The sequence below is a fragment of the Panthera uncia genome, chromosome D4 (assembly GCF_023721935.1).
Source record: "Panthera uncia isolate 11264 chromosome D4, Puncia_PCG_1.0, whole genome shotgun sequence".
Classification (NCBI taxonomy): domain Eukaryota; kingdom Metazoa; phylum Chordata; class Mammalia; order Carnivora; family Felidae; genus Panthera; species Panthera uncia.
In genome coordinates, this window is record NC_064807.1 from 69,839,775 (window position 1) to 69,854,393 (window position 14,619).

At 42.8% G+C, this 14,619-nt stretch overlaps 2 protein-coding genes across 5 annotated transcripts in view; one reads left to right on the plus strand and one right to left on the minus strand.

The window, feature by feature from the left end:
- The window catches only part of PTGR1 (prostaglandin reductase 1), an 84,210-nt gene extending 74,943 nt beyond the window's left edge, over positions 1-9,267 (minus strand). Inside the window, exon 1 of the mRNA XM_049636777.1 lies at positions 9,185-9,267. The gene's annotated coding sequence lies outside the window, so the exon portion shown is untranslated. The remainder of the gene's footprint in view (positions 1-9,184) is intronic.
- Positions 9,268-9,342: 75 nt separating this feature from the next.
- The window catches only part of GNG10 (G protein subunit gamma 10), a 189,820-nt gene continuing 184,543 nt past the window's right edge, over positions 9,343-14,619 (plus strand). For all 4 annotated transcript variants that reach the window (XM_049637042.1, XM_049637058.1, XM_049637067.1 and 1 more), the window contains exons 1-2: positions 9,343-9,426; positions 13,647-13,778. In XM_049637042.1, the coding sequence (XP_049492999.1) occupies positions 9,346-9,426; positions 13,647-13,772 (207 nt within the window). In that variant the 5' untranslated portion in view covers positions 9,343-9,345 and the 3' untranslated portion in view covers positions 13,773-13,778. The remainder of the gene's footprint in view (positions 9,427-13,646; positions 13,779-14,619) is intronic.

Consider the following 14,619-nt stretch of genomic DNA (forward strand, 5'->3'; position numbering starts at 1 on the left):
CCCAGGTGCCCAAGGTATGACATTTTAAATCAAAGATTAAGGTAACTGCTTTTGTATCATATAGTTTTAAAAGAATAGTGTAGATAATAGAGATGCAGAGTCTCTGTAGCAAAAGTAAACTAGTGCTTTCAGGAGCTCAGCCTAAATGTGACATATACAAAGAGGCAAGAAGGGAAGGGTTTTATCCTTGTCAGTCGTTTAACCTATGAGTGAGGGCCTCAGTTGCCACATTAAATGGAAAATTGGGGGAGGAGCTTAACTAGCTATCAGTAGGATCCTTTTACAGTTCTAAAATTCTGAAATATTTATATTTTTGTAAACTTTAGATAAAAGTGTTCAGATAAAAGTGGTTCATACATGTATTCATTTTTAGGAGGGTGGAGAAATTACAGAGCTAAATTATAGGTAACTATGTTTCAAACCTCAAAAATGCCCAACCATAGATAAATGTCTTTCAGAGATGCTGAGGTTATCTGCAGTTAGCGACCTCCTGTCTTAGAATTCATTATTATATTTAACACACAAACAATAGTGTTTATCATCTAAGAACAGAAATATGTGCCATAGGTTGTAGGGACCAAAAAGAAATATAGGTACTTAACCCTCTGTTAAAATTTCAAAGAAACATGTGGTATTCTAGGTACTTTTTACCTAGTACTAAGGAATAATAAAAGGACTGGAAATGTTAGCATTCATAAAGGTTGGCTAATACAAACTGTTGGATATTATTTTTTTTATTTTTATTTTTTAATGCTTATTTGTTTTTGAGAGAGAGAGAGACACCGTGTGAGTGGGGGAAGGGCAGAGAGGGAGACAGAATCTGAGACAGGCTCCAGGCTCCAGGCTCCGAGCTGTCAGCACAGAACCTGATGCAGGGCTTGAGCTCAAGAACTGTGAGAACCTGAGCCGAAGGGACACTTAACTGTCTGACCCACCCAGGCACCCCTGGATATTATTTTGCGTACCTGCTAGACTGTTGTATTTTCCATGGCTTTCTAGAAAACTATTTCTGGAATTGCCCCCACCAGCCTGCTCACATGGTAAAAGTTTGGTTGCTCTTTTGGAATCAGGATCATTGCATGGGTGAAGATAAATGGACTCTCCTTAACAGAAGGACTGTGATTTTTCTCTTTTCCTCTCTCAACAAGAGAACTATGCTTCAAAATCCTAAAGTGAAGAAAGCCATTAGTTGTTTTACAAGAGTTATTCAAGTACTCTGGATATCTTTATTGTCTCCATACTCTGCCCACCCCCCATCAAAAAACCCACAAAAGCTTCTGAATTTTAAAACCACCTGGAGAAGAATCCTGGGTAGAGGATCCCACCTCAGTAGTTAGAAATTTTTCCTTATGCTTCATTTTAAGGCTATAACCATTTCTTTTTGATGGACGTTTACGTGTCTATAGTGCATAGCTATTCATTGCTATCACTTCATATACTTTTGAGGTCTGTGCTAAAATTATTCTTAGGATTATATTCATGTCAAATATCTTCATAACAGATTCCACTACTAACCCTTTCCTCAGTGGTCTTATTTCTTTATGAATTCTCCAAGTTCTACCAATCATAAGTTGCTGTTTCAGAGCACATCTATTAGGTAGGTACCATGTGTATTATCTTAAAAACTATGATTGTTAGGTAGGATTTTTAAGTGTCACATGGAAAAATAGTTGAGAGAATTAACAAGTATTTTAGTACTATTGAGTTTATGTTTAGAAAATCATAATTCATTTACTTTGAGATTCTTTTTTTTTTTTTTCCCTTTTGAACAGTGCAGTAAACCTTTTAACACCCAAACCTTGGAGATATTTTGCTTGAGTGGAAGGAAGCCATTGCTAAGCTAAGCTAACATTCAAGTAAGTATTATGAACCAGTCTGCTGGCCCTAAACTGAAGGTTTTGTGGAAAGTAAAGAGAAATGGTTTTTATTAGACATTATTAAAATAGATATAGCTACTTTAAGACATTAAATTAGACATGATCTCTGTTCAGTTGTAATTGTACATTTGAGGGAGGTAAATATCAGTACTGACACAAACTAGTGTATGGATAAAGTGTATTTTATTTCCAAAATGTGATACTCTTCACATTTAAGTATGGGAAAGGCCAAATCTAGAACCTAATAACTAAATAAAATTTGTTAAATTATTTAACCTTTCTGGTTTCCTCATCTGTGAAATGAGGGGATCTTTTAGATAATTAGGATTTAAAATACTATAAGCCTGCAAATTCATACAGGTTTAGGGTCTGACATAGATTAGATTGCCTGCAATTGAGAAATGTTATGGGTATTTTAAAAAGGGTACATAATTAGTTGTAAACTTTTATCAGATTCTTAGGACTTAAAGGATTCAGAGTATCTTTGACAATTATGTATGGAATGGATCACATGGTCTTAAGTCAGTGACTTAGGGTTTTTTTTTACAGACTCCCCTTGGGTGTCATTAGGGGATAGAGAAACTCCCTCTCATTTGGCAGTTCTTTTATAACCTCAGGAAGAGTGAGCCAGATGCAGTAGCAGGGCTCAGGCTTTGTAGCTGGATAGACCAAGATTTGTTTTCTGGCTCTGCAACTGACCAGTAGCTTGACTTTGGGCAGGGTAAGCTCTGAACTTCATTTTCTTATTTTTAATACTAGGGTTACTAACTACTTCATAGGACTCTTGTGAGAATTAAACAAGATAGGGATAAAGTGCTGGCATATGTTAAGTGTTCAATAAATGAGTTTTTTCTTGCCTTTAGAGGAAACAGGGAAGTCATTTTCATTTGTCAAAATCTATGTTAATAGGAGAGTATTTAGTGATGACTACAAACCCCTGTGTCTTTATTCCTTTAATGGGTATCTGAATCCCTTACCTTGGGCAAGGTACTGTGCTAGAGTGAAAAAGTGCTCCTCAGGGTTGGAACTGTAGATTTTAGAGGCAGCTACCTGCCCCTGTTGCCTTTGGAATAGAGGGTGAATCAGCTGAGAGGACAACTCAAAGAAAATCAAACTTTCAGAGACAACAAACAGTGATCAGCTACTTGCTGGTTTAAGGCCTACCTTTACTACAGGGACACTATCAATGAGATATAGAGGCATGCTTGGAATGTCTGTTCAAAAGGACAAGTACCCTTAAGTTCCACTGCCTCCTAAAGTCTCAAAAATGCCTGTGAAAATCTCTTGGGAGAAGCTGAATCTACAAACCTGCTGGTGAGTGTTTAGCTCCTGATTCATGATTCTAAGTTCTAAAAATAATGCAATGGGTATAAGGAAGTGAAATAACTTTTATGGTACGTTACACTATGTCACACGAAATACAGTTGTTGATGTGTTTTCCTGTTTCTTTTAAATTATTTTAGAAAACCGAAGGTATATAGTATTGTCATTTTGACATAACATTGGCAGAAAGACATACCTTCCCATTATATCATTATTTTTATGAAGAAGAGTTATTTGAAGCCCCTTTTCTGGAAAAATAACCCACTGTTAGTTAAAAAAAAAAAAAAGTGACAAAACACATGTCAGAGGGTGAAAAATTGTGTAGATCATAAAAGGGAAACAAAACATTTGCCTCTACAAGGACACTTTTTAAAAAAAATGTTTATTTATTTTGAGAGAGAGAGTGAGTGCAAGCAGGAGAGGGGCATAAAGAGAGGGAGAGAGATAATCACAAGCAGGCTCCATGGTGTCCGTGCAGAGCCCAACTTGACCTGAGCTGAAATCAAGAGTTGGACAGTTAACCAACTGGCTAAGAGTTGGACACTTAACCAACCCAGGAGCCCCAGAACAATGACACTTCTAAAAAGTACTGAGATTCTTAGAAACAGTAGAAATTTTTAAGTTCTTATTTTATTTCAAGTTTTCAACTAAATTCTAAGTTGTTACCATATATGGTAAAATTGGTTTCAGGTGTAGAGTTTAGTGATGCATCACTTACATATAACACCCAGTGCTCATCACAACAGGTGTCTTAATCCCCATCACCCATTTAGCCTGTCTCCCACCCATGTCCCTCCACCAACCCTGTTTGTTCTCCATAATTAAAAGTTTCTTACGGTTTGCTTCCCTCCCTCTTTTTTTATTTTCTTCCCTTCCTTATATCCATTTGTTTTTTCTTAAATTCCACATGAGTGCAATCATATGGTATTTGTCTTTCCCTGACTTATTTTGCTTAGCATAATACACTCTAGCTCCATCCACGGCATTGCAAATGGCAAGATTTCATTATTTTTCACGGCTGACTAATATTCCATTGTGTATATATGTGTGTGTGTGTGTGTGTGTGTGTGTGTGTGTGTATGTGTGTGTGTATACACTCACCACATCTTTATCCATTCATCAGTTGATGGACATCTGGGCTTTTTCCATAATTTGCCTATTGTTGATAATGCTGCTATAAACATTGGGGTGCATGTGCCCCTTTGAATCACTATTTTTGTATCCTTTGGGTAAATACTTAGTGCAACTGCTGGGTTGTAGGGTAAGTCTATTTTTAACTTTTTGAGGAAACTCCATACTGTTTTTCAGAGTGGCTGCACCAGTTTGCATTCCCACCAATAGTGTAAGAGGGTTCCGCTTTCTCCACATCCTTGCCAACATCTGTTGTTTCCTGTGTTAATTTTAGCCATTCTGACAGATGGGAGGTGGTATCTCATTGTGGTTTTGATTTGTATTACACATTCTTATTTTAACCAAGAAAAAAATGTGTAACAAATTCTTTAAAATAATACATTGGTGGTGTGCCTGAGTGGCTCATTTGGTTAGATGTCCAACTTCGGCTTAGGTCACAGTCTCACAGTTTGTGAGTTCGAGCCCTGCGTTAAGCTCTGTGCAGGAGCATGCTTCATATTGTGTGTCTCCTTCTCTCTCTGTCCCTCCCCTGCTTGCATGCTCTCTCTCTCAAAAGATAAACAAACACTTAAAAAAATTAAAATAATATACTGGTGATCTGTTCATTTCAGCTGAGGGAAAGGATTCTTTGTCCCCAGGCCTCAGCTCCTTTCACAGCTCTAGAAATAACTACATCTGTGGGAACAGATTCTACTCCTCCAGATGAGCAGTGACTTCTCTTGAAAGCTGAAATGAAAGTTATCTTCTCTACTCCCACTTTGTGAGATACTAGTTAAGTTACTTTCCTTAGTGGCTGTTAGTTTTCCTCACCTCTAAAATTGGGATGAGGGGCCTGAGAGGCTCAGTCAGTTAAGCGTCTGACTTCTGCTCAGGTCATGATTCGAGCCCTGCATTGGGCTCTCTGCTGTCAGCGAGGAGCCCACTTCCAATACCCTGCCTCCCTCTCTCTCTCTGCCCCTGCCTGGCTTGTGCTGGCCACACGCGCACTCTCTCAAAAATAAATAAACATTAAAAAATAAATAAATATAATTGGGATGGACTACATTATCTGAGTCTCTTCACTCTGAAGTTCCATGATGCAAAAATAATGGATGAGAAGACATTTTGGTAAAGTACAAAGCAAAACACAGATGGTCTGCCCTCCTCAATTACAAATGGCACCAAGCTTGCTTGTCTGTGGATCACTGTGGGAGGCTGTATGCTAAAACTTTGGTGTTTCTTTCTACATTCGACCACTCTCCAAGAGTAGCACAATCAGTCATACCGAGGTGGGCAGAGATGGTGGGTGTATATAGCATGAAGGAAGGAGGTGGGACACATCTACCTATGGCTGATACACAAGTACTATGTGTCCCCTCAGTGTGGGCAGCCCAAAAGCTGCCTTTCTAATTAGAGATAATCTCACTGCTTCAGCTTTCATTGTGAGATGTCTCCCACATCAACATCTTGCCACAACATTTCCAACAGCCTAGAGGCATGTAGCATTACTGCTGAAGACTTGGCTTCTCCTAAACGAAACTCATCTTTTTTACTCCTCTCTTCAAACCTAGGCCTGTTTCCTGACATCTGTTACAGGCACCAATTCTAGCCCACTCTGCTTCAGAACCCTTTCCTCCCTTTCCTTTGCATTTTATAAGCACCATACAGTACTCCTGATTTAGTCTTTTGAATTTGTTCTCCATCCTTCCTTCATAGTCCTGTCTAAGGCCTCATCCCAGCCACTTTCTCCACCAAAAAGACAAAACAAAAAGCCATTATTGAAGTCATTTTGTTTCCTCAACTTCAGTTCATTTTGTATCCTCATCCTGGATTAATACTTCTAAAATGTGTTATTACCCTGTGGCTATCCCACTGTTTGCCATAAACTTTTGTTTCTTTTGAGGTTTTCTGTGACTTTGAATCTTAACAGCTGTGTATCTTCTATTACCGCCTAGAGCCTTCATTCATTCATTCATTCGTTCATTCATTCCATTTGTACATGGCCTGCTCTCCCATTGTTGAAATGCTTTCCCCTTCCCCTGTGCCCTGTGCAGGACACATATTTTCAAAGTCTAGGTCCTGCCATTTATGAGGAGTTTTCTCTAATCCTTCTGGTCTATACCTTTGCTCTGAGTTCTTTGCCACATCTTTTTGACCCATGACCATTCTTTTTTTTTTTTTTTAATTTTTTTTTTTAACGTTTATTTATTTTTGAGACAGAGAGAGACAGAGCATGAACGGGGGAGGGAGAGAGAGAGAGAGGGAGACACAGAATCTGAAACAGGCTCCAGGCTCTGAGCTGTCAGCACAGAGCCCGACGCGGGGCTCAAACTCACGAACCGCGAGATCATGACCTGAGCTGAAGTCGGACGCCTAACCGACTGAGCCACCCAGGCGCCCCGACCCATGACCATTCTATTCTGTATTGCTCACCAATCTAGTAATGTTTTTAACATGTATTTTCATCTTTTGACTAGCATGTATTTTAAGTTCTTTGTGGTGAGGGAACTTGTCACTAGAGAGGGCTTCAAAATTTGCAAATCTGCTCATCATAAGAAAAACTTTAACACCCGAAAAACTAAACACATAGTTCACACACACACAAAGAAATGTTCAGTCTCAACACTCAAGATATTTAGAAGATTTGAGATGCCATACCAATCTATTAGGTTGATAAAGATAAAGAACCACAATGTAGAATTGCGCCCGTGCAGAGAAATAAGCAGTCTTCTGGTGGGAATAGCACATACTACCACTTTCTGGAGGATACAGGAGGGAAAAGTTTAAGAAACTGTTTATATTCTTAATCCACCAATTTTACTTTTAGGAACGCAACCAAAAAAAAATAAACATGCACAAAGCTGTATGTTTAAGGTGGTCATCATAGTGTTAATAGGGCAGTAGGTAAATTATGATCCAGTTGTACAATGGAACACCATGCACTCATTAAAAATAATGGATGTAGGGTATCTCTTTTCTCACTGTTCTTGGCCCCCTTCTGGTATCAGCACCCTGTTTTTTCTTTGAGCAACCACTCTTCCCCTACCCCTCTCAGTTCATGTAGTCTGGGTATCTTAGCTTGGGTTTTTCAGAGAAATAGACTCTAAGATGGAGATATTCATGCAGAAAGTTTACTGGAGAATGTGAAAATCAACACCTGTGGGAAAGTCTAGGGAGTGGGGATTGGGCAAAGGGAGGAATTGAACTGTGAAGTAGTTGCCATAAAGGCCTCAGATGATCCCAGCAAGGAGCTGTGGATCATTTTTCAGTGTTGTTCCAACTTGAGGCAATGGGGTTGGGGTTCGGGTTTTATACATCCCATGTCAATGTGGATGAGAGCTGACACTGGGAGGGATGGTTCTCAGCTAAGGGCAGTTCCCAGAGAGGGACTTAGCTGAGGCATCAGCTGTGGCTACTCCCAGCGGCTGGGGGAATGAGTGGCTCAGTCCTAAATGGGGAAGTCGGGTGGTGCATCTCTCCTCCTCCTCCTGGCCAGGCACAGCTAATCTGAGCATTCTGACTACACAATGCTTGCTTTCAAATAATAACTGGTTCAGGGTGGGCACATGACTGCATAAGGTTGATGAGATCCAGTATGGGGTTTTTGTTGGAACAACGAGACAAGAGGCGCTCTTGCTCCTGAGTCTGCTAGGCTGGGACAATAAAAACACAGAACCTTTCTTCACAGCACCTCTTATAGAGTCTATTTACCATTGAAGAAAATGAGGCCAACACTCAGAAAAAGCAGAGCCAAGAGAGAGTCCCAAAGCTACTATTTGGGCAATTAAATCCACTACTTTAAAGTGCCTGGGCTCTTCAGGTACACAAGCCAATATATTATGTTTTTGCATTACTCAGTTTACGTGGGTTCTGATACAGTTCTTTTGAACAACTGTATCAAAGGCGGGCAGGTAGGGGCACTGATCCCATGCGGGCAAAAATCCACATATAACTTTTGACTCCCCCAAACTTAACTACTAATAGCCTGTTGACTGGTAGCCTTATCAATAACACAAAGTTGATTCACACGTATTTTGTATGCTGTATGTAATATATACTGCATTCTTCCAACAAAGCTAAATAAAACATTAAGGAAATCATAAGGAAGAGAAAATATTTTTCAGTACTGCACTGAAAACAATTCACGAATAAGTGCAACCGCACAGTTCAAACCCGTGTTGCTCACAGATCTACCACTGTACAATGATGTATAATAATAATAAAGGCAGTATTCATGATACAATAAGTGAAAAGATTAACACAAAACATATATTTTACACATAGGAATGATGCCAGTTTTGTAAAACAAACCCAGGTACACAATGAAAAAAATAAAAAGAATGCAGCACAACAGAAACAATGGTTATAACTAAATGGTGAGACGGGACGGGGGTGGGGGCGGGGTGGGGCTGAATTTAATTTTCTTCCACACGTTCCGCAAAGATGTCAGGGCCTGGGATTTTTGCCCTGCTGACCTTACTTCCTATCCAGTCAACTGGCGGGATTCCCGCGAAACGGTACCAGGTGATTTCCAGACCTGTTACCGTTTCCTGGGGCTCCTACCAACCGTCCTTGGTCTCTCCCAGCTAATATCTCAGCGTGGCCTGGGAGCCTTCATGAGCTTACTTCAACTCCTCTGCCACCTTAGCTGCAGCCACACGGAGTCACGGCTCCGGTTTCTCAGGGGTGCGTCTCCGCGTTCCCGGTCCCCACCGCCCTGCCACCCCCCTTCAGGTCGCGCTCGCTCCTCCAGAAGCCCCGCGTGGGCCCGCAGAGCGGCTCTGCTTCCAGGCTCAGAACGGGTAACTCTGCATGTTTAGAGAGCAGAGAGATTTAAGTGTCAGGTGATTCGGGAACCCCACACTGCCGCTTACCTGCAGCTCCGGTCGAGCCGGGGGGCGACCGCCGGGAGAGGCGGGGCAGCGGGCGGTGGGGCGGGCGCAGCGGCTTCCCCGCCCCGGGGCGGCGCTCGCGCTAGGGGCCTGGCGGCTCCCGCAGCCCGGCTCGCCTGCCCTCGGAGCCCAGCGCCGCCGCCATGTCTTCCGGGGCCAGCGTGAACGCCCTGCAGCGCCTGGTGGAGCAGCTCAAGCTGGAGGCTGGAGTGGAGAGAATCAAGGTGAGGCGGGCGGCGGCGCCCTTTGGTCAGGGCGCGGGGACCTCCCTCCCTCCCTGCGGCGGCCGCCGCCGCCCGGGAGCCGTGAGAGAAGAGGCCGGTTGCCTCTCGCCGCGGCTCGGTCGCGATGGCGGCCGTGAGGACGGCGGCCCGGCCCCGGCTGGATGCCGCGGCTCGGCGGGGACGCGGGCCCGAGGGAGGAGGCCGGGCCTGGTGGGTCGGGGGAGACGGGCGCGCCCTCGGGGTCGAGTGCCCTGGGGGCGTCTCCCTGTTGGCGGCGGCGCAGACGGCGACTCGGAGTGCGGGAGGCGGTGCGGCGCGGGGCGCACGCGCGCAGACCCGGGATGCCCGCGCCGCGCGGCTCGCCTGGCTGGGCTGGTGCCGGCCTGCGGGGCGACGAGGACCGGCCTCGCTGATGGGTTGATGGGACGAGAGCGAGAGCGGGAAGACGGGGCTCAGGTTTTCGGCGTGGTGACAGGGTGTAGGGCCCGTCCCTGCACCACGGCAGACAGGAGGGAGAGCGGGATCGGGGAATATGGAGTTCAGTGTTGGACTTGTGGACTCTGCGGAGATATCCATGTGTTGGGCCTCATGGGCTTGAAGCTCAAAGCTCAGAGAACAAGAGGCTGAAAGAGGTCATTAGAATGTATGGGGGTGAAAACAGTGTATTAACGAAGAAATCAGAGTGTGGAACCCAGGACCAGCCAAAATGTGACTGAGAGAGAACCAAGAGGAAGTGAGGAAAGAGGCATTTTCAAAAATTGGGATCTTAGTCACTGTGGCCAGTGTTTAGTCAGTTGATTGGAAAGCATCTGTTGTGTAATTGTGTTGAGCAACGAGGGTATGTATGTTCGTATGCGTGAACACGTATTCAGCCTATGTTCATATGTAGAATGTATGTCCGAATGTATGAATACACCCTGCTGTGATATTCCAAGTACCTCCATAGTGCCTTTGGTCTGTATTTGGCACTGTATTAGGTGCTGAGAATATGCTGATAATTGTGGCAAAGATCATCAATAAACACATTAACCAACAAGTAAAATAATTTCAGACCATAAGTGAAGATTATAAAACAAGGTAAAGAATTACGGACCACAGAAGAGGTTTTAATAACATAGGTAGTAGAAGCAGAATCTAGATTGTAATAGGGTAGACAGACTTTTTTAAAAAAAGAAATCTGGTTTTAAAGAGGAAACAACTTTTATTTTTTTAATTTAGAAAATGAAAAGCCTTATTTCGAGGTTGAGGGAAGGGAACAAACGATTTTTAGGTTGAGGAGGAACAAATAGAGAAGGAGCATTGGAGGTAGAGACACTCTGTGGGGGTATGGGATTGGAGGCACACCTTCTGAGACGGGAAGAAAGAAAATCCGGACGTGTATGAAGATAGATGTTTCTAGACATACGGACTTAAGGACTTGTAGGATGACGATTTTCTCTGTGAAGTTTACCTCCAGGGCAGAGGGGAGGGAGCTAATGGAATCACTAGAGTGAGGGTGGGGAAAGTGCTGCTGGGAATGGAAGAGGATCCCCAACCAGGCACATCCGTAGACACCTTATGACTCTAAAGACCCAGCTACTTTGAGATTGGAGACTGAATGTCCTGCTTGGGGATTCGGAGTACTCAAGGAGAATAGTAGTTGATCCAAGTAGTGGGTTATCAGGGGAAGTATGCTGGAAAGATGGAGGTGGGGATGTAGGGCAAGGAGTTTGAGGGGTTAGCCAGGAAGAGGCTGAACCTAGGCTGGTTAGAGAAGGAACTGAGTCAGCCTGCTGGTGATGGGGAGGGCAAAAGGGGAGGAGGTGTTCTCCCTGAGGTCAAAGACTGCCTGGACTCAGATTCAGCCCCATCACTACCTGTAGGATCTTGGGCAAGTTAACTTAATTTCTCAGTCTTTGTTTTCTCATCTGTGAAATGTATTTTTGTAATAATACCTGACTCAGCGAGTTGATGAGACAATTAAATGAGCTAAATGCATGTGAAACCCTTTGAATAGTAAGAAGAAAGGAAGCGGCATTCCGGATGGGTAGGAGAGATTGTGATCAGAAAGTAGGATGTTGAAGTGTAAAATTTCAGATGTGGAGGAGTTACAGGTTTAGCTGTAACTTGGCACTGGGGAGAAGGTTGTTTGAGGAAAAGAGGTCAGGGAACTGAAACTAGGATTGTCGAAAAATGTTCAAGACGATGTTGGCCCCTGAGATGGAAAGGAGACCTGTGAGCCAGATGCCTGCCTACCCTGTGGACTAGACAGGGAAGATACTTTCTACATTTAAAAAATAATTATAGGTGATGAAACAGACCGAGAGAATTCAAGTCAATTGCTCAAGGTCACACAGATAATAAGCTTATTTGTGAGGTGTTCTCACGGTAGTATGGTTTCAGGTGTTTGGTGGGCTTCTCTCAGGCAGCACCTTTGGGAGTCACGACATTCCAGGTCTAGTTTGCCTCATTTCAGGGCTCAGTGATGAATGGATGCCCTCAGCACACCCAGAGATGTCTTCTCTTGAGCAGACTTGCTAACTGGTAAATAAACCAGGACATCAATTTTCTAGCATATAATGGAAGGCATCCCTTCCCAGTGATTGGACTGTTCCATATCCTTCCAAGGACCCCTTCTCTGTTTAGGAGAATTCTCTCAGAAGTTGCTGTGTAAGCATGGACTCAAATGAAGGAAAGTCATATACTTTGGGTATCCCACCTCCAATGGCAGTGACAACTTCTAAGTGTTTGGGCTTGTATTCCACCCCCTCCAGAGTCTCTTCTATAAAAGTGCTAGAGAAATGCTGCACCCTTTAATTTTCTCTTATTTTTCTCTGCATATCCCCTCAACTTTTTGACCATGTTCTGTAGGATGGGGTCCAGTTAGTCCCATTTCTCCAGGGATCCAGGAAGGTAGTCTCCTACCCATCACGTGTGGAGTTCATCTGTTCCCTCTGATATAGAGTTAGTAAGCATGAGCATAATTGGTTCTAAATTCCTTTTGAATAAATAACTTATTTTATAACCATTAATTCCAATTATAATTAACATGAAAATGTCAGAACTTCTTTTGAGGGAAAAGCAAGCTAATAAACTTCTCTAAAACTTAGTGATTTAAAGCAACATTTATTAACTCACAATTCTTAGGTCTACAGTTTGAGCTGGGTTCAGCTGTATAGTTCTGCTGCTTGCTCTTTGCTGGGCTCTTCCATGGATCTGCAATCAAATGGAGGGTTGGTTGGTAGCTGGATGATCCAGGATGGTTTCACTTACATGTCTGGAGGTTGGTAGGCAGTTGGTGGGAGCTGGCTCACTGATTCTTCTCCACACGATCTCCAGTAGGCTAGCCTGGGCTCATTGGATGGTGGTCTTAGAGTTCAAACCACAGCAAGAGTAGTTGGAAAGGCTCTTGAAGCCTAGGCTTGGAACTTGCCCATTATTTCTGCCACATTTTCCTGGTCAAAGCAAGTCACAAGGCCAGCCCAGATTCAAGGGTTGGGTACAGACTCTACATTTTGGTGAGAGGAACTGCAAAATATTGTGACTGTTCTTGCAGTCTACCACAATGTATTGCTGACTGTGTGTCAGCACTATTCTAAGTGTTTTACATGCATTTAGCTCATTTAATTGTCTCAACTCACTGAGTCAGGTACTGTTACAAAATACATTTCACAGATGAGAAAACAAAAACTGAGAAATTAAGTTAATTTGCCCAAGATCCTACAGGTAGTGATGGAGCTGAATTTGAGTCCAGGCAGTCTGGTTCCAGAGGCTATGCTCATAACCAATAAGCTATCCTTCAAAAGCATGGTGGAGAAAACTTGTCACTTGTTTTGGGCAGACTGGATAAGGTGCCAGCCTTGTAAACATTAAAACAGTTTGCTCACATGGCAAACCTGAATATATCAATGCATGCTTTTTTATATAAGTGAAAATTTGTAACGGATGTGCTAGAATGAGCTATTTTCTTTACCAAAACTCAAACTCAGTCTCAAAACTAGGATTCTAAATGGATCAAAGATGCAGCTTTATCTTTATTGAAGAAGCAACCCTAAATCATAGAAATGGTAACATTTCCCTTTCGAGTTCAGGTATTAGAACTTTCATCAAAAAAGAGACTTGTGGAGATCACAGGATGTGTGGCCTTTATCAAGTTGTGGGATCATTTCTCAGACTATCAAATGGCTGTCAGATGGCTCTGGCTGTGAGCAGCATGTCAAGCTGTGGTCCCTTTGTTTCAGGTCTCGCAGGCAGCTGCAGAGCTTCAACAGTACTGCATGCAGAATGCCTGCAAGGACGCCCTGCTGGTAGGTGTTCCAGCTGGAAGCAACCCCTTCCGGGAGCCCAGATCCTGTGCTTTATTCTAAAGGCTGGTGAGTAATGATACACCACCATGCTGTCTAGGGGCTGTGGCATTATCCCAGGGCTCCCCAAGGGCTTGAGCAACAGAGTTTTCAATATCTACTATTGTTGGGGGAATTAAAGTAAGAATAGCAAAACGCACAACTTTCCCTGAAGGTGAGTCTAGGTGGCTGCCTGTGGAATACATCTCATTAAGAGAGTCTCAATCCTCTTTGGTACTAACTCCTGAGATGTTAATATCCTTCTGTACTTGAGCTCTTTAACCGAGTTGGCTGATAGTAATTTCATGACCTTAATCCCACCGTCTCTGTCCTGACACCATCCCAGAGTTGTGATTTGCTGCTCGGTGCTATCAGCTGACTTGCTGCTCTGGGGACTAAGGACTCCGCAGTGGAGTCTTGTTCCTACCACCAGCTGTGATTTCTTTCCTGGAGGCTTTCACAATAGATCTGTTTTAGTGGAAGAAGAAATGTAGCTATTAGGGAAAAGTGTGGGTAGAGTTAAAAGAACTTTAAAAATTGATTACTGAAATGAAAACACCTCTTTGGTGGCATATTAGAAATTTCATAGGTTCTAATGTGTTGTATGGGGTTTCATTCACATTTTCACTTGGTTTTTTTTCCTTTTTTTGGAAGAGGTCAAGGTATAGATTACTAGAGTCTTTTGGGGCCAACACATTTCAAATTATGTGTTCTGAGGGGTTTTCATACAGTGAGTAATCATCTTAGGCCTTTTTTCTTATATTTGCAAAAGGAAATTATTCATATTAACAAGAAGGAAGTAATCATATTATCGGATACTATTGTACCTCTTGATGGAAAATGTTCACATTTATGGTATTAAAATAATAGT